At 39.0% G+C, this 22,840-nt stretch overlaps 3 protein-coding genes across 12 annotated transcripts in view; 1 reads left to right on the top strand and 2 right to left on the bottom strand.

Annotated features, from left to right (window-relative positions):
* The window catches only part of crhr2 (corticotropin releasing hormone receptor 2), a 104,569-nt gene extending 94,787 nt beyond the window's left edge, over nt 1-9,782 (bottom strand). For 8 of the 10 annotated variants that reach the window (XR_015477499.1, XR_015477500.1, XR_015477502.1 and 5 more), the window contains exons 1-2: nt 9,439-9,711; nt 9,237-9,356 (exon numbers count right to left, since the gene is read on the bottom strand). Coding sequence is in view for 4 of the 10 variants with exons in the window: in XM_087238730.1 (XP_087094856.1) it covers nt 9,237-9,356; nt 9,439-9,559 (241 nt within the window). In the remaining 6 variants the exon portion in view is untranslated. Of the gene's footprint in view, nt 1-9,236; nt 9,357-9,438 lie in introns of all 10 variants that reach the window. The other 2 variants (NM_001441943.1, NM_001441944.1) reach the window with 1 other exon arrangement.
* Nucleotides 1-21,153, bottom strand: part of eif2b5 (eukaryotic translation initiation factor 2B, subunit 5 epsilon) — a 393,495-nt gene extending 372,342 nt beyond the window's left edge. Inside the window, exon 1 of the mRNA XM_087239767.1 lies at nt 20,999-21,153. The gene's annotated coding sequence lies outside the window, so the exon portion shown is untranslated. The remainder of the gene's footprint in view (nt 1-20,998) is intronic.
* The window catches only part of pth1r (parathyroid hormone 1 receptor), a 217,854-nt gene continuing 213,711 nt past the window's right edge, over nt 18,698-22,840 (top strand). The window contains exon 1 of the mRNA XM_087238788.1: nt 18,698-18,774. The gene's annotated coding sequence lies outside the window, so the exon portion shown is untranslated. The remainder of the gene's footprint in view (nt 18,775-22,840) is intronic.

Below are 22,840 nucleotides of genomic sequence, written 5' to 3'. Positions count from 1 at the left end.
TTTTGGCCCGAGTGAAGATGACAATGCAACAACAGGTTTGCCTAAGGAACTTTTTTTAATAAGTAATAGTAAGGCAAGATGAGCATTTGAAATTATTAAGTATTTAATTGTGTTTTCTTAATGAGAATAGATAAGACCCTTCTTCCTGAGCTGGGACTGTTTGCAACCGTATTTGTATAATTTGAAGCCGCATTTAAATTTTCTTTAAAAACTTCAAAAATGAGGCACAATCTCAGTTCAAGATGGATAAAATTGCTGAAATATTTTCCTAAAAAAAAAATCTTTCTGACTGAAGAAAGAATGACATGAACATCTTGGGTGACATCTTTTTATGTTTTACGCAGCAGATGCCCTTTCAACTGCAACCCATCACACTCTCATTTACACACACACTATGGACAATTCAGCTTACCCAATTCAGCTACACCGCATGTCATTGGACTGTGGAGGGGAAACCCATCCAAGGCTCAAACCAGCGACCATCTTGCTGTGATGCGACAGCACTACCCACTGCGCCCCCATGCCACCCTAATAACAAACATAAAAATAACATTTTCATTGTTAATAAAATAACTAAGACAATCATTATGCATTAAATGCATCATTATGCATCGAGAAACCTTTAATTGAATCCTTACCCTCTGAATTGTATTCAAATTGACCTAAAAACGAGGAAAGGTTCGCTCCTGTGCTAAAAATAAAACAAGAGAATGTCACTGGTTGCATGAACAGCAGATTTAAAAAAATAACCAGACAAAAACAAATTGGCATTAGAGTTCAATCTCTCAGTTTAAAGTGTTGAAGTGGCTAATGATTACTAGGGCTGCCCCCTAATAATTGAATAACCATTAGTCAACTAAAAATTTATTATTCATTCATTCATTTTCTTTTTAGCTTTGTCGCTTTATTAATCTGGGGTAACCACAATGGAATGAACCACCAACATATCCAGCATAAGTTTTATGCAGCGAATGCCCTTTCAGCTGCAACCCATCACTGGGAAACAAATACTCATTCACACACATACACCATTGACAATTTAGTCTACTTAATTCACCTTTACCACGTCTTTGGAAACCGGGGCACCTGGAGGAAACCCACGCGAACACGGGGAGAACATGCAAACTCCACACAGAAAGGCCTATTGACCCAGCCAAGGATCGATCAAGTGACCTTGTTGCTATGAGGCGAATGTGCTACCCACTAGTTGCAGAAAAAAAGTCCACACTGGCAAAGTCAATGTATGCTGCATGAATCCGCTGTGTAAAAAATATGCTGGATAAGTTGGCGGTTCATTCCGCTGTGGCGACCCCAGATTAATAAAGGGACTGAGTCAAAAAGAAAATGAATTAATGAATAAATGGTTTATTAATAAATCTGTAATTATTCAACTAATGCTTCAAATGAACATCACAAGTCAACCAGACAAATGTTTAGACAAGGGCAGCCCTAATGATTACAATGAACCAAGTAAAATATTATTACATACCTTCAAATGTGGGGATTAACTCCTTAAGATTGCATTCTTTTAGTTTGATTTTCACGCAATTATCCATCTGAAAAAGAATAACAGATAAAAGCGTTTAAGCAAAATTAAGTAAAAAAAGATCATGTTAGCCAAAAGTCACTATATCACAAAAATACTCCTAAATGATAATAATTATCCAGGGTGTCACATAAAACGGTGGTCAAACTTTTTCTTTTTGCAGTCGAAGATGATTAGGTTGGAATTAGTCTTAGCTCAGACATTTCCGTTAGCATGAAACGACCCTTACATACAGGATTAATTAAAGATAGCTCAAATCACGTCTAGAATGTAAAATGCTCATAGTAAATTAATAACATTTGCTATTCAATGTACAGATGTACAGCTAAACAAAATGTACATGCAGAGCAGGACAATTATTGTATATATTTTGATTAAAAAAAAAACATTGTTAGAAGCTGAATTCAACACTTATGCATCAAAGTATTGTCACAAAAATCCATGAACAAACTTAAGAAATACAATAGTAAAAATACTACTTACTGCTTTACAGTTAACACCCCAGAAAGATCACAAATCACAGTAACGTTACTTACTGTCATCACCTAGCCAACATAAAAATCTGTGTCATTCAAAAGGTATTTTATTACAATAAAAAGCTCCTAAATTATCCTAGGTGTTGTGTTTATAAAGTGGTCATCAAACATGCTTCACGTTAGTTTCATTAGTTACCTTATACTTTTCGAGCTCCTTCCGATGCCATGCGCGCTTACCCGTCCACCGATCAACAGGCTGGGCGTGAGGTGGAGCAACATGTCGGGCGTGAGGCGAGCACAGGTCAGGAGTTAGGCGGAGCAACAGCTCGGGCGTTAGGCGGAGAAACAGGTCCGGAGAAACAGGTCCGGAGAAACAGGTCCGGAGAAACACGTCGCCGTTAGGCGGAGAAACAGATCCGGAGAAACAGGTGGCTCGTCAGGCGGACTCGGAGCAACAGTTCAGCCATAAGGCGAGCACAGGTCAGCGTGAGGCGGAGCAACAAGTCGGCCATCAGGCGGAGAAACAGAAAAAAAAGCGCGTGTATATTATACTAAGTAAACTAAGTGTGTTATTTCTTATGAAAATTGTTAAAAACACACTAAATAACTTACGTCTCACACAGAATTTCACTCGCTTCCCCTCAAAGACAGCGCAAAGAAAATGGCGGTTTCTCACGTTGATGTCCCTGCATGTTGACGTGACGTGCGTGCTCTCTTTCACGTCCGCGTTCCCAACCCAGCACTGCTGGGTTATAGATAAAGATCGATTTTCAACCCAAATTGGGTTGAATCAACCCAATTTTGTTACCCAGCAGTCTCAACCCAGCATTTGGGTTAAAAAACCAACCCAGCGTTTTTTAGAGTGTACATCTTGTAAAAATTCATTTTTACATAATTAGAATAATTTTTGGCAAAAGAAATTAAAGAAATAAAAGAAAAGAAATAATAATTTTGACTAATACACTGATTTTTAGGCTATTGTATAAGCACAACTTAAAGGGACAGTTCACCCAAAGTTGAAATACTTATGCACTATTTACAAGTGGTTACAAACCTTTATTAGTTACTTTATGCTATATAGGAAAAAAAGTGATGAGTAAAATGATGAGTAAATGATAACTGGATTTTTATTTTTTGGTAAGCTATTCCTTTTTTGTCGATGGACCTGCAGGGTCACATTTGATAAATTACTGCTGCCACGATTGGGGTAAAATACACACGAACGCTGCATTTGCATAAACCGCACTCAAAGCGGAGGTGCAGCATCCACCTGCTGCCAAAGCGCGTCTGAACATCTGATTGGTGGAGAGGAGGCAGCGTGATGGAGCCAATTAAAAGATACGGGACGGTCAGGAGGCCAAGGCTGATGGACAGAGGCCAGCGGATAAATTGGGATTGGGTGAACCGCGAGGCTAGGATCCTCGCACAATATTAACTGCAGCACGCAAACACTGCTGACCTTTGCCAATGAAACGCACAACAAACCTAATTATAACCCCCAGAAGCATGTTTGAGCAGAAAAGCCCGCTCATGGCACAGAGCTGTACACCAACGAGGTGGCAAATTGGATTATTTATGCCAGTGTAGGAGATGTCAGATTTGTGAATTAAAAAATAAAGAGTGTATACAATTGCAATTGAATCAGCAGGTCACTATTATGCGTATTACTATTTAAAGATTGCATTCAGAGCTAAGCAATGAGAGGCTTAGGTTTAGGCACTGTATTATCTTCTAATGCGAAAGTCACATCAATATGCTGAACAAAGTTGCATGCTGTGCCCGCACACAGGGGGATGCAGATAAGTACCGATTTGTGCTCATAACTGCCAACCACCGCAGGAGATAACAGACACTCTCATTCTCTTAAAAATTCGCTATTTCATTCCCTCGAAAATCCACAGTTCTCTTTAAAAAAACACACAATACACTATTTAAATCATTACTGATTGAACATTTTGAGGGGACCTTTTGCACAAAAATCCCTGTTTAAGTGAAGTTTCCCAAACTAATTTCGAGAGGAGCACGTGATAGAATTGACTACAGCTGATCCTTATCACTAATCACGAACTAGCCAATCAGATCACTCTAAATTTAATATAAATATCCAGCCTAAACTTCATTCCTCATCTTCGTTTTTGGAAACCCCCCCCATCCTTCCCTTCTCCCTCCTCCTCAGTTTGGGCGTCACGGCGGCTCAGTGGCTAGCACTGTTGCCTCACAGCAAGGATGTCATTGGTTCAACACTAGCTGAGCCAACCGATACTCTCTGTGCGGAGTTTGCATGTTCTCCCCGTGTACGCGTGGGTTTTCTCCGGGTGCTCCGGTTTCCTCCCACACCCAAAAACCATGCAAAGTTAAAGTCACAAGCACATCCTACAAATTAGCGCCAATAGTGATTTATTTTGGGAGCTATCGAGAACTACCTGATCTCATATCCCTCCTAATGCTTATTGACCAGGCGGGAGCCTTGGGCTCATCTATCACCGAGCTCAGGGTTCTCTCCCGGGACAGCATGCCAAACTAGCTTAAATAGTCAAGCACTATCTAAGTGTGAACTCTTGAAACATAGTTGTGTAGAATATAACAGCTTCTAATAGTAAAAATGTACTCATTATTTGTTTTTATAATTAGACTTGATATAAACAGTCTGCAGAAACACTTTGATTGACATTCTCCCTTTGCATGTGTCATCAGTGGGGAAAAGCTAGTAGTACACTAGTAACCATCTCTCCCTCATTAGCATAGGATGTTAGTCTTGTTTTTGAATCTGCCACTATGCTGACACACTAGGAATGCAAAGATTAACCGGTTTCACTATTAACCGCGCTTTAATTCGTCATGGTTAAGTATTGTTAAGGCTTCCCAACACCGTGTTTCTGTACGGAACAAAACTGTTGCAACTAATCTGTGCACTAGTTTGTCACTGAGACTAAGGGTGCTTTCACACCTGCCTTATTTATTTATTAGTTTGTTTTCCCTTTTGGTGCGGTTCGTTTGGGCAGGTGAGAATGCAGCAATCGTACTCGAGTGCGCACCAAAAGCGGAGCAAATAAGCGTACCGAGACCTGCTTGAAAAGGTGGTCTTGGTACGCTTTCAAATGAACCCTGGAGCGGTTCGTTTGTGGTGAGAATATGATCTGAACTAAATCAGACCCAACCGCAGAAAGTACTGCGCCTTTTGGACTAATCCAGCTGCCGTAGGCCGATGCGCTGTGCATTATGGGATATGGAGAAAAAATATTAGTTGACAGCGCTTTACCAACAGAGAGAGAGAGAGAGAGAGGGAAAACATTACCTGATGGATCGTTGTTATTATTTCTGCAAGCTGACCATGTCGCAGTTTAGCTAAATTAATTCACGCCTCCTCCTGAAGTGACGAGCGATGCATTAAAACAGTTTTCCAGCTGCTGCTGCCCTTCATTCTCGAGATGTATAGTTTGTCTAAAGCAGGCATACAATCAGTCAGCGCAGTCATCCCTCCAGAGTAAAAACGACATTTTGTGTCTGCCAGTTTGGTTTACTTGCGGGAGTTCATTGGCATTTTCTCACACGTGAATTCTGACCAATCAATAAGCAGTTTAGAAAATATGTTCAACAACATCTGGCCAATGAGAGATGTGGATTTTGTCACATGACTGCATTTTGGTTCGTGTCAACTGGTTCGGACCAAAGCCAGCAGTGTGGTGTGAAAACGACCTAAAGACGGCAGAAAATGCAACAATGTATCATTTATTTCCCTTGGTCCCGACCAAATGAAGTGAACTACAGATGTGAAAGCACCCTAATAACCACGCACACTAGATTAACTATGACTAAAGCAGGTCGCACACCAGAAGCGCCGCTTGCTCGCCGCTAGGAGCGTGAGTGCTCCTAAATTTTTTCTGGTGCTCCTAAATTTTTGAAGTTGGGAGCACCGGCAATTGACAAATACTGTTTTTTTTTTAATTATTATTATTTATTCTTATTTTTATTTATTTGTTGTTCTGTCATTTATTTACAGTGTAAAATTATTTCTGTTTAAATGTCAAAAACACTCACTTATTTTTAAGCACAAAGAGAGAAATTTACTATTGTTTGTTTTTTATATTATTTTGTGCTGTGTTAATTAGTTGATGAGCAGCAATTAAGTAAAGTTTATTTATAAACTAGTTTCGACAGAACTGTCTTTTTTTTGCGGTGAACTATCCCTTTAAGAGTTACATTTTTAAGACAAACACTATGTATACAGTCTATACTATATGACAGATAATTTAAGCTACACCATAACAAATGCAATGCGTCTATTGAGCAACAGTGCAACACAAATGCTTCATGATATAAATAGGCTCTTATTGATTATATAATAATGAGCCTTATAATAACATAATCATTCAACACAACAATGTCAGAAATTATCAATGGCTTGGGTGTGATATTTGCCCCCTGGTATAAGTGGCAACGCATTGATCATTTTATATGGATGGCTTAATCCCTTATTTATTAGGAGTCCCCACAGCGGAATGAACCGCCAACTATTCCAGCATATGTTTTACACAGGGGATGCCCTTCCAGTAACAATCCAGCACAGGTAAACACCCATGCACTCTCAAATTCACACACTCACCCATACACTACATCCAATTTAGTTAATTCAATTCACCTACAGTGCATGTGTTTGGGCTGTGGGGGAAACACCAGGAGGAAACCCGGGGAGAACATGCAAACTCTACACAGAAATGCCAACTGGCCTAGCCGGGACTCAACCAGCGACCTTCTTGCTGTGTTCAATCATACTACTGTCTAGCATCACATTATAATACATAATATTCATTATTCCCAATTATCAGCAGAGTTTTCCACGTGTATTTACAGCTAATATATACTCAAAACAACTGTATATGTTTTGCATATTTATGAAGACCGCTCTAAACAAAAGCAAGAGTCAAATTTTCCATTTAACCCAAGATAAGTTGACAGGTCATGGTATTTTTAGACACATTACTTTATTAAAATATTAAAATAGACCATATCCTTGCATCACTGAAGGTCAGCATGGAGGCATTGCATCGTGCATGAGCATGCATGAGCGTGTGTGTGCGGGCGTTTGTGTGTGTGTGTGCTAAGAACTTCACAGGCTCACAGTCCTGCTTCATTTCACACATTAAAGCAAAGAACATGTGGCAGGGCAGATAACATTGCCCACAGAAGCACAAATGCAGAACAATAGTCCAAATTGGTATCATCGTTATATCAATCATACAAATCAAGATCGCATGAATTGGAATTGAGTGTAAAATGTCAGAGCTATTTTAAAATGACTTGGTATGTTGTTGATAGAGATTATACAATATCTGCATTGCTAAAAAAATGTTTGGTTTTTAGTCCAGATATCTCAAAAAAGTAAATTATGAAGCTTTTTCTCAACAAATGTAAAATTATTGTCTTGTTGTCACAAATATTAAGTTGTATTTAAGATAATTTAACCTTAAAACATACAAAATAATCTTGTTTTTATTCTGAAATAGGTTTATTTTACTTATCCCATGGAAAAACACACCATATTTTTACTTAACATTACTGAGAACAAAACAATGTATTTGTTTACTTTTATTTATCATTTTTTTTACAATTATACTAGAAAATGTATTTGATTTAATATTTGTTTATTAAATATTTGGACTAAAAAAAAAGACAAAAACTCTTAAGTAAGAAAAAAAAAGCAGTGTATGTATTTACATTTATGTATACAGTGTATTTACCCTGAAAAAAAAGATAGAAACCTGATGCTTTCTACTACAAACACCATTAAAACAACAAACCATCAACCATTTAACCATCTAATTTTATCTATCAAAACCAATATATTTTGTAATGAGTCGGTTTTGGCACAGATGCCACCAAAAAAGTTTCAAACCAGTAGTTTACATTAAAACCAATACAATTTTATAGTATACAGTAGTATTTGTATTGCTGAAATCAGCAGGATTACTTAGCTGAGCCTTTTTAAAATGTATATAAACTCTTAACCTGACCAACAAACCTACAATAGCTAGCTACAGTACAGTAATGCACAATTGAGGTAAATTTGGTTTTATATTTGCACACTCCTTCAACTACAAACACCATTAATACATCAAACCATCCATTTAAATCAAGCAGCAAAACTATCCAATTTTATCCATCAAAACCCATGTATTTTGCGAAGAGTTCACATCTGTTTTGGCACAGATGCCACCAAATCACCAGTTTCAAACCATCCATTTAAATCAAGAAACCATTAAACCATTAAATTTTATCCATCAAAACCCATATATTTTGTAATGAGTTTACATCTGTTTGGCACAGATGCCACCAAATGACCAGTTTTAAGTCGGCAGTTTATATTAAAACCAATACAATTTTATATATATATATATATATATATATATATATATATATATATATATATATATATATATATATATATATATATATATATATATATTATTTTTTTTTTCTGTGTTGCTGAAATCAGCAGGATTACTTTGCTGTACACTTTTTAAAAAGTATTTAAACTGTTAACCTGAACACCAAACATACAGTACGGAACAGTAATGCGCGATTGAGGTAAAGTTTTAAGATTTGCACATTCGTTCAACTACAAACACCATTAAAACATCAAACCATCGATTTAAATTTGACCAAACAACAAACCATTCAATTTTAACCATTAAAACCAATATATTTTGTAATAAGTTCAGGTCTGTTTTGGCACAGATGCCACCAAATCACCAGTTTCAAACCAGGAGTTTACATTATAAATAAAATATATATGAAATCAGCAGGCTTACTTAGCCTTTTTACCTTTTAATGTATTTAAACTCTTAACCTGACCACTAAACAGTACAGAAGAGTGCAGTAATTGATTGAGGTAAAGTTGTTTTTTTTATTCGCACAGTTGTTCTGGGACAACTTGTGACATACTCCCTATATTGTTTACCATGAATATTCGGTCTGAAATCGCATAAGTATGACTTCAAAACAACATTAGCATCATTTATTGGACTGTAAACAATGTTGTACGTTGACAGTCATTGGCTGCTAAATGATTTCCCTATTCAGAATTTGCTCACAATACTTTTCTGAAATGATATTATTAAGAAGAAATGTGCAAATATAAACCAACTTTACCTCAATACTGCACATAACTCTCTCTCTCCCCACAGAGGAACAGAAAGCTAAAGGCAGCCACTTACTTGTGGTGTTGTATTTGACGCCGTTAATATACTCCGGACACGGTCGCTCAATGATTCGCCCGGAGTTGCTCCTTGGCCAGCAAGTTCCGATTTCATCCGTGGTGGCGTTACAATAGACACCTTAGAGGAGAACACAACCGGTGCTGATTAATGTGCATTAAAAGAGCTGAGTGAAACATAAACACAGAATGTAATCCCCCACCATCGACGCTCATCGACGCAAAAGACGAATTCTCGTATAAAGTGTCCTGAAAAGCGTCCAGGAGAGTACAGTTGAGGTCGCCGAATTCCTCAAGGAAGAACTGAAACAGGGACGCGTCCATGGTTTAAACGCGTTAGTTCGAGCGCAAATGAGGGATGGTTTTAAAGAAGGTAGAAAAAAATGAGGGATGAGTCTTCCTCCCTGGCAACTTGACACAGTTTTCGTCTTGGCTGATGACAAATGCGCCCTCACAGCGCCGCTCCAGCTAATCTCGGGATTGTTCTGAGCGCGCGCGTTCCATTGACAGAATGATGGTGATGTCATAATGGAATGTCAAGGATCAAAGCGGCCGCTGAGGAGATATTTCCCACTGAAGATAGGATTTTTGAGGACTTCCCGTTAACGTTGAAGTGCATCTATGGAATTAATATGATCAATGCTATTATTACACTGAAATAAATGACGTTTGTTCAAACTACTTATATACATTATGCTGAAAAGACACAATTCTTACGTTTTTTTTTTTGGGACAACTTAATTGTTTATGTTCAATCCGCTTACATTTTTAAAAAGTAATGTTAACTAATTATTTCATGTTGTTCATTCATTCATTCATTTTCTTGTCGGCTTAGTCCCTTTATTAATCTGGGGTCGCCACAGCGGAATGAACCGCCAACTTATCCAGCCGCAACCCATCTCTGGGAAACATCCACACACACATTCACACACACACTCATACACTACGGACAATTTAGCCTACCCAATTCACCTGTACCGCATGTCTTTGGACTGTGGGGGAAACCGGAGCACCCGGAGGAAAACCACACGAAGGCAGGGAGAACATGCAAACTCCACACAGAAACGCCAACTGAGCAGAGGCTTGAACCAGCGACCTTCTTGCTGTGAGGCGACAGCACTACCTACTGCGCCACGGCCTCGCCTCTTTCATGTTGTCCCAGAACAAATCGATTGTATGATACACAATATTTTTTTAACAAAAAACTGAAACGTGTTAAATAATTTTGGCTCAAATCAAGTCTTAATTAAATGTTTGCAATTACTGTGTAAAAATAGCACTTATGAAAAAACAATATATTTTTAGAGTGCAGTTCCCAGCAAGCAATAGCCATCATTTCACCGGCTAGGTGACCGGATCTAGTCCGGCTACATGTAACCCAATTTTAACCCGAATAACCTTAAATTTGTTGTTTTTTTGCTAAATAAAGTTTATGATATGTATGATACTCCATCATGTAAGAAAAGTCAATAACGTTTATGAGGTTCCTGTAATAGACATAGTTTTAGTTAAGTATAGACCCAATCTAGTCTGGCTATGTGTAACCCATCTCTAGCCCCAAAAAACCCTAAATTTGCTTACCTGTCTTTTTTTGGCAAAATGCCTTGTGATATGTATGATATTCCTTCAAGTAAGGAAATTCAATCGCATATAAGGAGTTAGGGCTTTTAAAAAAATACATATGTTATTTTCATAGCCTGAGCGTAGCCTTGAGTTGTTGTGATATGTGTTGTGCAGGTGTTGTAATACGTGATCTGCCACTTTGAGGAAGAATCAGCTCTTCTCCCTCCTGTAGTGTTGTCTTACGCCGGGCTCACACTGCAAGATAATTGTGCCTATTTTGAGCCCAATTTCCCCCCTCTGACAATCCTATGTATGTAAAGCCCCAATTATTATGATGGATCTGTTTATTTTTATTTTATTTATTCGTTTATTTCAAGATGGTCAGTAAAAAAAGCTACTGGTGAGGTGAAAATCAAAATTCACTCTTCTCATTTTTGTTTGTAAATAGTAGTGCTTGTTATGAAAGGCTATAGAGGGCTATCAGTTATTATGGGCGGAGCTATCAGTCATTTATTGCAGGGCTATCAGTCATTTAGGGCGGGATTATCAATAGTTTACTGCAGGGCTATCAGTTCTTTAGGGCGGGGCCATCATTTCTTTTTGGGCGGGGCTATCAGTCATTTAAAGCAGGGCTATCTGTAATTTATGGGTGGAGCTGTCAGCCATGTAGGTTGGAGTTATCCATCTTGTAGGGTGGGGCTTTCTGTCCTTTAGGGCGGGGCTATCAGTAATTTATTGCAGGGCTATCCATCTTTTATGGTGGGGTTTTCAGTAATTTATTGCAGGGCTATCTGTATTTTAGGGTGAAGTGATCAATCACTTAGGGCAGAGCTATCAGTAATTTAGGGCGGGACTATCAGTCCTTTACACTCTCAAAAATAAATATACGCAAGCTGTGGGGTGGTACGTTTTCAAAAGGTACAAATTTGTACCTAAAAATTCCATATTAATACATCAATGATACATATTAGTACCTTAAAAGAAAGTGTTCCTCTTAAAATGTTTAGCTACTAATATACACGTTTGAGGTACCAATATGGACCCTTTAAGTTCAAATGTGTACCTTTAGCACCAAGCTATCAGTCTTTTAGGGCAGGACTATTAGTCATTTAGGGCGGGGCTATTCATCTTTTAGGGTGGGGTTATCAGTCATTTATGGCGAGGTTATCAGTCATTTAGGGCGGGGCTATTCATCTTTTAGGGTGGGGTTATCAGTCATTTATGGCGAGGTTATCAGTCATTTAGGGCGGGGCTATTCATCTTTTAGGGGGGGGTTATCAGTCATTTATGGCGAGGTTATCAGTCATTTAGGGCGGGGCTATTCATCTTTTAGGGTGGGGTTATCAGTCATTTATGGCGAGGTTATCAGTCATTTAGGGCGGGGCTATTCATCTTTTAGGGTGGGGTTATCAGTCATTTATGGCGAGGTTATCAGTCATTTAGGGCGGGGCTATTCATCTTTTAGGGTGGGGTTATCAATCATTTATGGCGAGGTTATCAGTCATTTAGGGCGGGGCTATTCATCTTTTAGGGTGGGGTTATCAGTCATTTATGGCGGGGTTATCAGTCATTTAGGACGGGGCTATTCATCTTTTAGGGTGGGGTTATCAGTCATTAATGGCGGGGTTATCAGTCATTTAGGGCGGGGCTATTCATCTTTTAGGGTGGGGTTATCAGTCATTTATGGCGGGGTTATCAGTCATTTAGGGCGGGGCTATTCATCTTTTAGGGTGGGGTTATCAGTCATTTATGGCGGGGTTTTCAGTCATTTAGGGCGGGGCTATTCATCTTTTAGGGTGTGGTTATCAGTCATTTATGGCGAGGTTATCAGTCATTTAGGACGGGGCTATTCATCTTTTAGGGTGGGGTTATCAGTCATTTATGGCGAGGTTATCAGTCATTTAGGGCGGGGCTATTCATCTTTTAGGGTGGGGTTATCAGTCATTTATGGCGAGGTTATCAGTCATTTAGGGCGGGGCTATTCATCTTTTAGGGTGGGGTTATCAGTCATTTATGGCGAGGTTATCAGTCATTTAGGGCGGGGCTATTCATCTTTTAGGGTGGGGTTATCAATCATTTATGGCGAGGTTATCAGTCATTTAGGGCGGGGCTATTCATCTTTTAGGGTGGGGTTATCAGTCATTTATGGCGGGGTTATCAGTCATTTAGGACGGGGCTATTCATCTTTTAGGGTGGGGTTATCAGTCATTAATGGCGAGGTTATCAGTCATTTAGGGCGGGGCTATTCATCTTTTAGGGTGGGGTTATCAGTCATTTATGGCGGGGTTATCAGTCATTTAGGGCGGGGCTATTCATCTTTTAGGGTGGGGTTATCAGTCATTTATGGCGGGGTTATCAGTCATTTAGGGCGGGGCTATTCATCTTTTAGGGTGTGGTTATCAGTCATTTATGGCGAGGTTATCAGTCATTTAGGGCGGGGCTATTCATCTTTTAGGGTGGGGTTATCAGTCATTTATGGCGGGGTTATCAGTCATTTAGGGCGGGGCTATTCATCTTTTAGGGTGGGGTTATCAGTCATTTATGGCGGGGTTATCAGTCATATAGGGCGGGGCTATTCATCTTTTAGGGTGGGGTCATCAGTCATTTATGGCGGGGTTATCAGTCATTTAGGGCGGGGCTATTCATCTTTTAGAGTGGGGTCATCAGTCATTTATGGCGGGGTTATCAGTCATTTAGGGCGGGGCTATTCATCTTTTAGGGTGGGGTTATCAGTCATTTATGGCGGGGTTATCAGTCATTTAGGGCGGGGTTATTCATCTTTTAGGGTGGGGTTATCAGTCATTTATGGCGGGGTTATCAGTCATTTAGGGCGGGGCTATTAGTCACTTAGGACGAGGCTATAAGTGCGTGTCTCAGTTCTGCTCGTCTTTGCAGGTGGCAGTGGTTTGCACAAATTTGGGACAGTTCTGACGGTAAAATTTAGCTCCTCATTCTCAGCGAGTACAGGCGGTGATTCTAGACAGTTATCCTGCTAATCTGACATGATGAATGTTAGTTCACCCAAAAATGAAAACTGTTAATAATTACTCACCCTCATGTCATTACAATATCCTGAGACCCGTATTGCCCATTGAAAATGCAAGTCTTGGGATGTTAAGGGTGAGTAAATTAATAAAAGAACTTAAAAAAATATTTCCAAAAAAAACAACAACAACATATTAATTGTATATGATAATATTTAAAAAAAAACATAAAATGACTCTATGTTTATTGGGAACATGCTTGTCTCTTTCCCTAAAGCTCAAACATGCACCAACATTTAAACCTTTATTGAAACAGAGAATCAGTGCAGGATTCCTTGAAGGTTCAGAAATAGACAAGCAGTAATTGTTTGTGCCAGTCTGTGCGATCAATATCAGCACACCACATCCAGCCTCAAACATAAGCCTTAAATATCCATTAGGAACTCTCACATTCCATAATGTTTGCTTCAGTTTTATTTAAAAGACATACAGAATATCTCTCTGAACCGACACATGTTAAGAAGATAGGGAAAAAAAGGAAAATTCACACCTTTTTAAAAAAAATCTATTTAGCAATTATCTTGCAATTTTGTCAGCTTAATCACACATTTCTGGATGGATTTTGTGTTTTAAATTAGACAATACTATTTTAAATGTGCTGTTCATTTCATTGATGGTTTTGTTAATTTTAGTTTAGTTTTTATTTTGTGAACACATTTCTATTTAGTTTTCATATATTTAGTTTGGAGTGGGGCGAAGCAGTGGTGCAGTAGGTAGTGCTGTCGGCTTACAGCAAGAAGGTCGCTGGGTCGCTGGTTCGAGCCTCGGCTCAGTTGGGGTTTCTGTGTGGAGTTTGCATGTTCTCCCTGCCTTCGCGTGGGTTTCCTCCGGGTGCTCCAGTTTCCCCCACAGTCCAAAGAGATGCGGTACAGGTGAATTGGGTTGGCTAAATTGTCTGTAGTGTATGATTGTGTGTGTGAATGTGTGTGTGTGTGTGGATGTTTCCCAGAGATGCGTAAAAACTTGCTGGATAAGTTGGCGGTTCATTCCGCTGTGATTAATAAAGGGAATAAGCCGACAAGAAAATGAATGAATAGTTTTGAGCGGCGCGGTGGCGTAGTTGGTAGTGCTGTGGCCTCACAGAAAGAAGGTCGCTTGTTCGAGTTGGCATTTGGCGAGTGGCGTTTCCCCCACAAGTCCAAATACATGCACTATAGATGAGTTGGAAAGCTTAAATGTCTATAGTGTATGTGTGTGGATGAGATTATATGGCTGTTTTCATACACTCCCAGCTGTAAACGTGTGCTGGAAAAGTTGGCAATTCATTCCGCTGTGGCGACCCCAGATTAATAAAGGGACTAAGCCAAATTATTAAAATTCTTTCAACAGACTGGATCCAAAAAATCATGCAACTGCTATAATTATAATAAAAATAGTAATGAATTCAAGAAATCATCTTGAATTAAAGTTCATGCAGTTAAATATGCCTCCTTAAAAAAAAAGAAAATGCGCACGTTTTATAAAAAATATATTTTTGTAGATAATAATAATTCACTTGAATGCCTTTTTGTCGGTGATAGCGCATCTGCAGATGTTTCTTTTAACAGCCGCAAGGCAGATTTTCCATGACATAATGAATACTTATTAATTGTTTAATTCAGTTAATACTTTTTCTTCAGCTTAGTCCCTCATTTATCAGGAGTTGACACAGTGAAATGAACCACCAACTATTCCAGCAGTGAAGTTTATTCATAAACTAATTTCGAGAGGAGCACGTGATTTTGATTGAACACGGCTGGTTCTGCATTAGCATGCTTGATCCACCAATCAGGCCATTCCTAACCACTATAAAGAGCCAGGGTTTTCTCACTACAGTCATCTTCGATTTGAAGAATCCCCCCTTCCACCCCTACCTTTTCACCTTTCCCTCCATAGGGCAGCACGGTGGCTCAGTGACTAGCACTGTCGCCTCACAGCAAGAACGTCACCGGTACTAGTTCCTTAACAGGCCGGTGGTCGTTTCTGTGTGTAGTTTGCATGTTCTTCCCGTGCTTGTGTGGGTTTTCCCCGGGTTCTCCGGTTTCCTCCCACATTCCAAAAACATGCACAACAAGTTAATCGTTAAATCTAAATTTCAATACAGGTAATCTGATAATGCAGCATATCTTTTAATAGCCTTCAATCTTAATCTTTAGCTATTATAAAAAGGGGAGTTGTCGAGATCTACCTGAGCTCGAGGCTCCCCTCTCTTCCTCCAAACGGGAGGGAGCCCAGGGCTCAAGAACCTTCGAGCTCAGGGCTCTCTCCCGGGACAGCATGCCAAACTTGCTTATAATCAATCATCAGCTAAGTGTGAACTCTTGAATATGTTTTATGCATTGGATGCCCTTCCAGCCACAACCCAGGACTGAGAAACACCCATACACACTCAAATTCACATACAAGCAGGGTAAATCCGCCTTCAGCCACTACGCCCCTCGCTGTGCTGCGTCCGACAGATTCCACTATTGTTTTTCATTTTCTTTTTCATTGTTCATTCTTATAACCTATTTTAACTCATTTTAATTTGTTTTTATCTGTTTTTAATCATTTTTATTGTCTGCATTTTATGTTCCTAAACTTGTCTTTTTTTATTCCTGCATATGTAAAGCACTTTGAATTGCTACTGTGTATGAAATGTGCTATATAAATAAACTTGCCTTGCCTTGCCTTACGCACTCATACACTACAGCCAATTTAGTTCATCAATTCCCCTATAGTGCATGTGTTTGGATTGTGGGGGAAACCAGAGCACCAAGCGCCAACTTACACTAACACAGGGAGAACATGCAAACTCCACACAGAACTCATCCGGCCAGGACTCAAACCAGCGACCTTCTTGCTGAGAGGTGACAGTGCTAACCACTGAGCCACCGTGCCGCCCATAAATAATTTATTTTTTCCGATTATTATTTTATTTTAGTCCCTTTATTTAGTGACTGACTTCTCTTTAAGTTTACCCAACAATGATGACTTTTGAGAAACACTGGAAATGTAAAAAAGATCTATTAGCTGAAGATGAAGGGAAATAAAAGTAGAAGTAATCAACTTTATAAGATGAATTTAAGCACATAACTGAAATCTTTGGGTTCCTTTACAAAGAAAATCCCTGAGCAGTATATGTGATGTCTTTAATCAAAATGCATTGCTGAAACGAAAACCCTTTTAGAAAATGAGATGCCATACTGTAGGCCCACACAAGCAAATTTCTCACGTCAGTTTTGACTGTCTAATGCAGTGAGTGATGCCTTTATTTAGATAGATTGCTTGGCTCGCATGAATGTCAGATTTGGAGAACGGTTTGATGAACAGAGACAGTTGTTCAAGGGCACGCAAGACATTTCCTGCTGGTATTTCACACTGAAATCGAGCAGGAAACACACTATGGAGTCAGATCAGTCTCGAAAACGCAGTCTCAAAAATGCATTTATTAAATTACATTTATTTATTTGATTTACGAATCATGTTTTGAATTTGTGAAGTGGATTTATGTGTTTATGAATCGTGTTTTGAATTTACGAATTGAATTTGTGTATTTACGAATCATAAATTGAATTTACTAATTTAATTTGTGCGCTTACGAATTGTGTTTTGAACTACCGAGTTGGATTTTTCAATCATGTTTTTGAATTTATGAATTGGATTTGTGTATTTATGAATCATGTTTTGAATTTACGAAATGGATTTGTGTATTTACAAATTGTGTTTTGAATTTATAAATTGGATTTGTGTATTCACGAATTGTGTTCTTAATTACGAATAGAAGTTGTGTTTGCGAATCGTGTTTTGAACTTATGAATTGGATTTGTCTATTCTATGAATTGTGTTCTTAATTACGAATTGAATTTGTGTGTTTACGAATCATATTTTGAATTTACGAATTAGATTTTTGTATTTTTGAGTCATGTTTTGAATTAACAAATTGAGTTTGTGCATTTATGAATCGTGTTTTGAATTAACAAATTGGATTTGTTGACTTACAAATTGTGTTTTGAACTTGCGAGTTGGATTTGCGTATTTTTGAATCACGTTTTAAATTTACGAATTAGATTTATGTATTTACGAATTGTGTTTTGAATTAACGAATTTGATTTGTGTATTTACGAATCATGTTTTGAACTTACAAATTGGATTTGTGTATTTATGAATTGTGTTCTTAATTAAGAATTAAATTTGTGTGTTTACGAATCCTGTTTTGAACTTACAAATTGGATTTGTGTATTTACGATTTGTGTTCTTAATTACGAATTAAATTTGTGTGTTTACGAATCATGTTTTGAACTTACGAATTGGATTTGTGTATTTACGATTTGTGTTCTTAGTTACGAATTAAATTTGTGTGTTTACGAATCGTGTTTTGAATTTACAAATTGGATTTGTGTATTTACGAATCATATATTAAATTTCAAAGTTGGATTTGTGTATTTTTGAAACATGTTTTGAATTTATGTACTGGATTTTGTACATTTGAATTGTATTGTGGATGTACGAGTAATATTTTATAAATGTATTAATTTTGAGACTGATCTGGCTCCACAGAAAACCCCTGAGTAGTTTCTTGTCCTCAAAGAGCAAAAGAAACCCAGGCTGAGCTTCAGATATAGAGAACGTTACATCAGTGTCGCATAATTTCGGGGATCAAACACTTGCAAATACACAAGTGATCAGAGAGCATTTTTTACGAGCCCTGCAGCAGTGTGTTAAAAAACTCTCGGAACCGCCGACTGTCAAGTGGGCTTCAGTTTTTGTTTATGGTTCATGTTTTCAGTTCACACCTTTAATTGCAATGTCTTTTATTCTAAAGTGCATTCTCGTTTGTAGTCTAGTTCACTGTTTCCTGCCTCTCATCTTGCTGTTTCCTGCCTTGCTTTCCTTCAGGTGTTGTTTGGCAACTAATTAGTTCAATCCTCCACTCTTTCCAGACAAGACGTGTGTAACAAATGTCCACTAAAGGTAACCTGAAGTAAAACTAGACTACTAGTGGAAAGTTTCTTATTGTTGTTGTTGAAATACATCTCAAATGCTCAATAATGTTTAAGCAGAAATGATAAAGTTGGTAGAAGTGAATACTGAAGGTACTGAATGGAGGAGTGAGGTCGTAAAAGCCTTGCATTTAAGAAACAGAATTGAAAATCAATATTATATTTCACCAAAAGCCAGTGCAACTACTGAAGAAATGTGCTCAACAGATTGACTTCTAGAAAAAAAAACACAAGCAGCAAAGTTCTGAACTAAATTAAGCTTATAAAAGCTCAAACTTCAGTAAAGAGAGCATCAGGGGAGAGCAGAGCACTAATCTTTGGCTTTCTCACTTTGTGTGTATTACAGGCAAACAACAAAGGTGAATGGTGTTTAAGTGAATGTATGTAGTGCATGATGTTTTAAACATGAGCTTCAGAAAACAAAGCGCTATTAAGGACGGCATCGGGAATCTTAACACTTATGTGCTGTTGGGGATGTTTGTTAAACAATATAACAATAATAATAATAATAATTATAATAATTATAATAATAATAATTTAACAACAATTATTAATTTTATTTATTTATTTATTTATTTATTTATTTTTCTGAACAGGTACAGCTATGTAGTGTTTTGGTAATGTAATGTAATGTAAATGTAATGTGTATTTATATAGCGCATTTATTGTGTATGGCCTTACACCCAAAGCGCTTCACAATCATGAGGGGGGGTCTCTTCACACCACCACCAGTGTGCAGCATCCACTTGGATGATGCGACGGCTGCCACAGGACAACGGCGCCAGTGCGCTCACCACACACCAGCTACAGGTGGAGTGGAGGGACAGTGATAGAGCCAGTTCGGTGGAGAGGGGATGATTGGGAGGTCATGATCGAATGGGCCGATAGAGGGACTTTGGCCAGGACACCGGGGTTACACCCCTGCTCTTTCACGAGAAGTGCCATGGGATTTTTAATGACCACAGAGAGTCAGGACCTCGGTTTAACGTCTCATCCGAAAGACGGCGCCCACTGACAGTGTAGTGTCCCCTTCACTTTTACTGGGGCATTAGGACTCATTAGGTTGAGCGCCCCCTGCTGGCCTCACTAACACCACTTCCAACAGCAACCTAGTGTTCCCTAGTGGTCTCCCATCCAGGTACTAACCAGGCTCAGCCCTGCTTAGCTTCAGTGAGTAACCGCTCTTGGGCTGCAGGGTGATATGGCTGTGACAATAACCAAGGTAATAGCCAAAAATCTATTGTGTGAGTCAAAATGGATGATTTCTATTTTATACCAAATGTCATAAGAATATTAAGTAAATAATATGATCCATGTTTTGTTACTTTTATATGATACATATATCAAAACTTAATAATCTGCATTGCTAAGCACTTAGTCAACTTCATAGGTGACTTTTTCTTAGCATTTAGCATCCTTAAAGTCCAATCTTTCCTAATGTACATCAATGAAACGTGTACTTTTCAGCTTTCATGTGATGTAGAAATCTCAGTTTACACTTATGACTGGTTTAGTGATGCGTAATCACATTTTGATTCATCACATTGCCGTTGTACAAATCTTATTAATAATGCTAATGTTGTTTTCTTGGTTGTGATTATTATAAATATTGATGAATAAACTTACCCAGACTACACGCATACGTCTCTAAGATATCTTGTAGAGAAGGCTTTCTCGATTTACAAATTCTCAAATAGTCATTGTGCATTTATTCAAAATAATAATCATCTAAAAAGACACCATGAAGACTTTCAGCAGGAAATACACATCACTCCACAGTGTACAGTCGGGATGCTTTGTGTTCCCCACAAGTGTTTTTCTTTCTTGACTTTCTTTCTGTGCCAACAATACATGACTGCTTCAGCGGCACTGGCTGTTTCTCAATTCAAACACACAGAATAGACTCGTCACAGAATGGCCTTGCCGATGTACCATAAGAGGACAAACTTTGGACACAAGAGGACTCGAGTGAGAATTTAGAAGTGCTCTTGTTGCTCAACTGACTGTCTTCGCTTACTGTACTGTAGGAAGATGGACAGCACTAGGCAATGCTCAATAAATAAAATATTAGATCACAAGTCACATGACAGCTGATTATTTTTGCTATCCCTCGGCTTGTGTTTACAGGTCTACCAATTCATACTTCAGGCACTCATTCATAAAACACAGTAGGCAATGATTGCATATTAAAGAGCCCTTAGTGTGCATTATCCGCTTGTTAAGTGTGACGTCACGCGAAGAGGCTTCCGAGTCCAAGCGCTCTATTCAACTGAATGGGGAGACTCATGAAATGGTGATAATAAACGTTTACAAAGCGATTTAATGCTTTCGAAAATCACAATCGCAGTATATATGTCCGTGCCTAATATCCAGAAAGTGATTCTTTTTTTATAAATTGTAAAATTTTTGGTATTTGTTATGCAGCAAGCCCATAGATTGTTTTCTACACTATGACTTTATGTAAAATTAACTTCAATGTGTGATAGGAATAAAACGTGATCATAAACGATTGATTTCTCCACTCAAATGAATGGCGGCTTGGACCCGGAAACAGTATACATGCGTCACAAACACGTCACCACTTAACAAGCGGACAGAAGGTCATGTTTTGGTTTTTGTTGGTCTCGAGCAACAGGCTGATATACATGCAATGTCGAAAAACACTTTTATTGTCTTATAATATTCAGTTGTTCCAAAACAGGGATTAAAATTGTTACGCCTATTACACCGCTTCAGCTTCAACGCTTGACAGAGGGTGTTTCTGAAGTTATGGCAATTGGCATAGCAGCATTAGCCAATAGCTGTGTTTCCACTATCGCACCTAAAGTGAGCGAGCCAGGGCCAGTCGCGTTTCCACTGTCACTTCCGGGGCCTAATCGGGCCAAAGCGGGGCTTTCTCGGCGCCTACGGCCAGCCTTTTTCGGCCCGCCGAATACCTTGTAACAATATTGCGTTTTAGTTTGAAAACGCATATGTTTTGCTATGGTTACGCCATCCGTCCACATTACGCCGGAGTTTTCTGGCCGAAAACAGAGCCTTTTGGAAACGCTGGAGAGGCTGTTTTCATTCTGAAACGCTGCTGCTCAGTCTCAGTGTGGATGAGGAATAACGGAGACATCTGAAAACGGAGGCGGGGCTGCTGAGATTCACTACCTGATTGGTGCTTTTGTTTCATTGCGTATCCTTCCCTTATTCGTCAAGCCTCTATCACATGACTATAACACATGGCTTTAACGCTACCGGAAGTACTGTAAACAACAACATGGACACAGAAATGGGAGCGTTGTTTGCACTATTGTCTGTTTTAGGCGCCATTGTGCAGTTATTCATTTGTTACGTTTAGTAACAACTCGACCTCGTCGTCTGTCCACAAAAATACCTCTCTTGCTTTCTTTGCCATCGCGTTCATCGTTCAACCGGCGTTTGTTGACTAACAATCATCAAATGCCGAGCGAGTCACATGCTTTCTGTTTATACTACAATGCGCATGCCCAGAGTGCGCGAATGGTCACGTGATATACATTTTTGGAGGCGTAGTGTGGACGGAGTTATGTTCAGAGACGCTTGGTGAAACGCTAGTGTGGTCGCGGATCGTTTTTTATCTAAAACGCCGTTTTAAAACTACAACACACTAGTGAAAACGGGCCCTGAGTGTGATGCTAATCTGCAGTGATTGGTCCGATAACAGTTTGTTGTGATTGGTCGACTGCATTCAGTGTGAGACGGAACCACGCCCACCACAGTTATAAAGCAGCAAGAGTACAAGTGTGAGCAGTGTGCGACTTTTATGTTGACGATTGTGGGGGGGGGGGGGGGGGGGGGGACTTCAAAAAGTCCCTTTGGAATGAACCGCCAACTGTTCCAGCATATGTTTTACACAGCGCATGCTCTTTTAGCTGCAACCCATCACTGGGAAACATCCATACACTCTCATTAACACGGACGATTTAGCTTACCCAGTCCACCTATTGTACAGCGCATGTCTTTGCGCTTGCGGGGGAAACCCACGCCAACACGGGGAGAACATGCAAACTCCA

Source organism: Danio rerio, chromosome 2, assembly GCF_052040795.2.
Source record: "Danio rerio strain M-AB ecotype USA chromosome 2, GRCz13ab, whole genome shotgun sequence".
In the NCBI taxonomy this organism is placed as follows: Eukaryota; Metazoa; Chordata; class Actinopteri; order Cypriniformes; family Danionidae; genus Danio; species Danio rerio.
The sequence above is the reverse complement of the archived record's forward strand: the minus strand, read 5'-3'. Positions and strand labels throughout refer to the sequence as shown.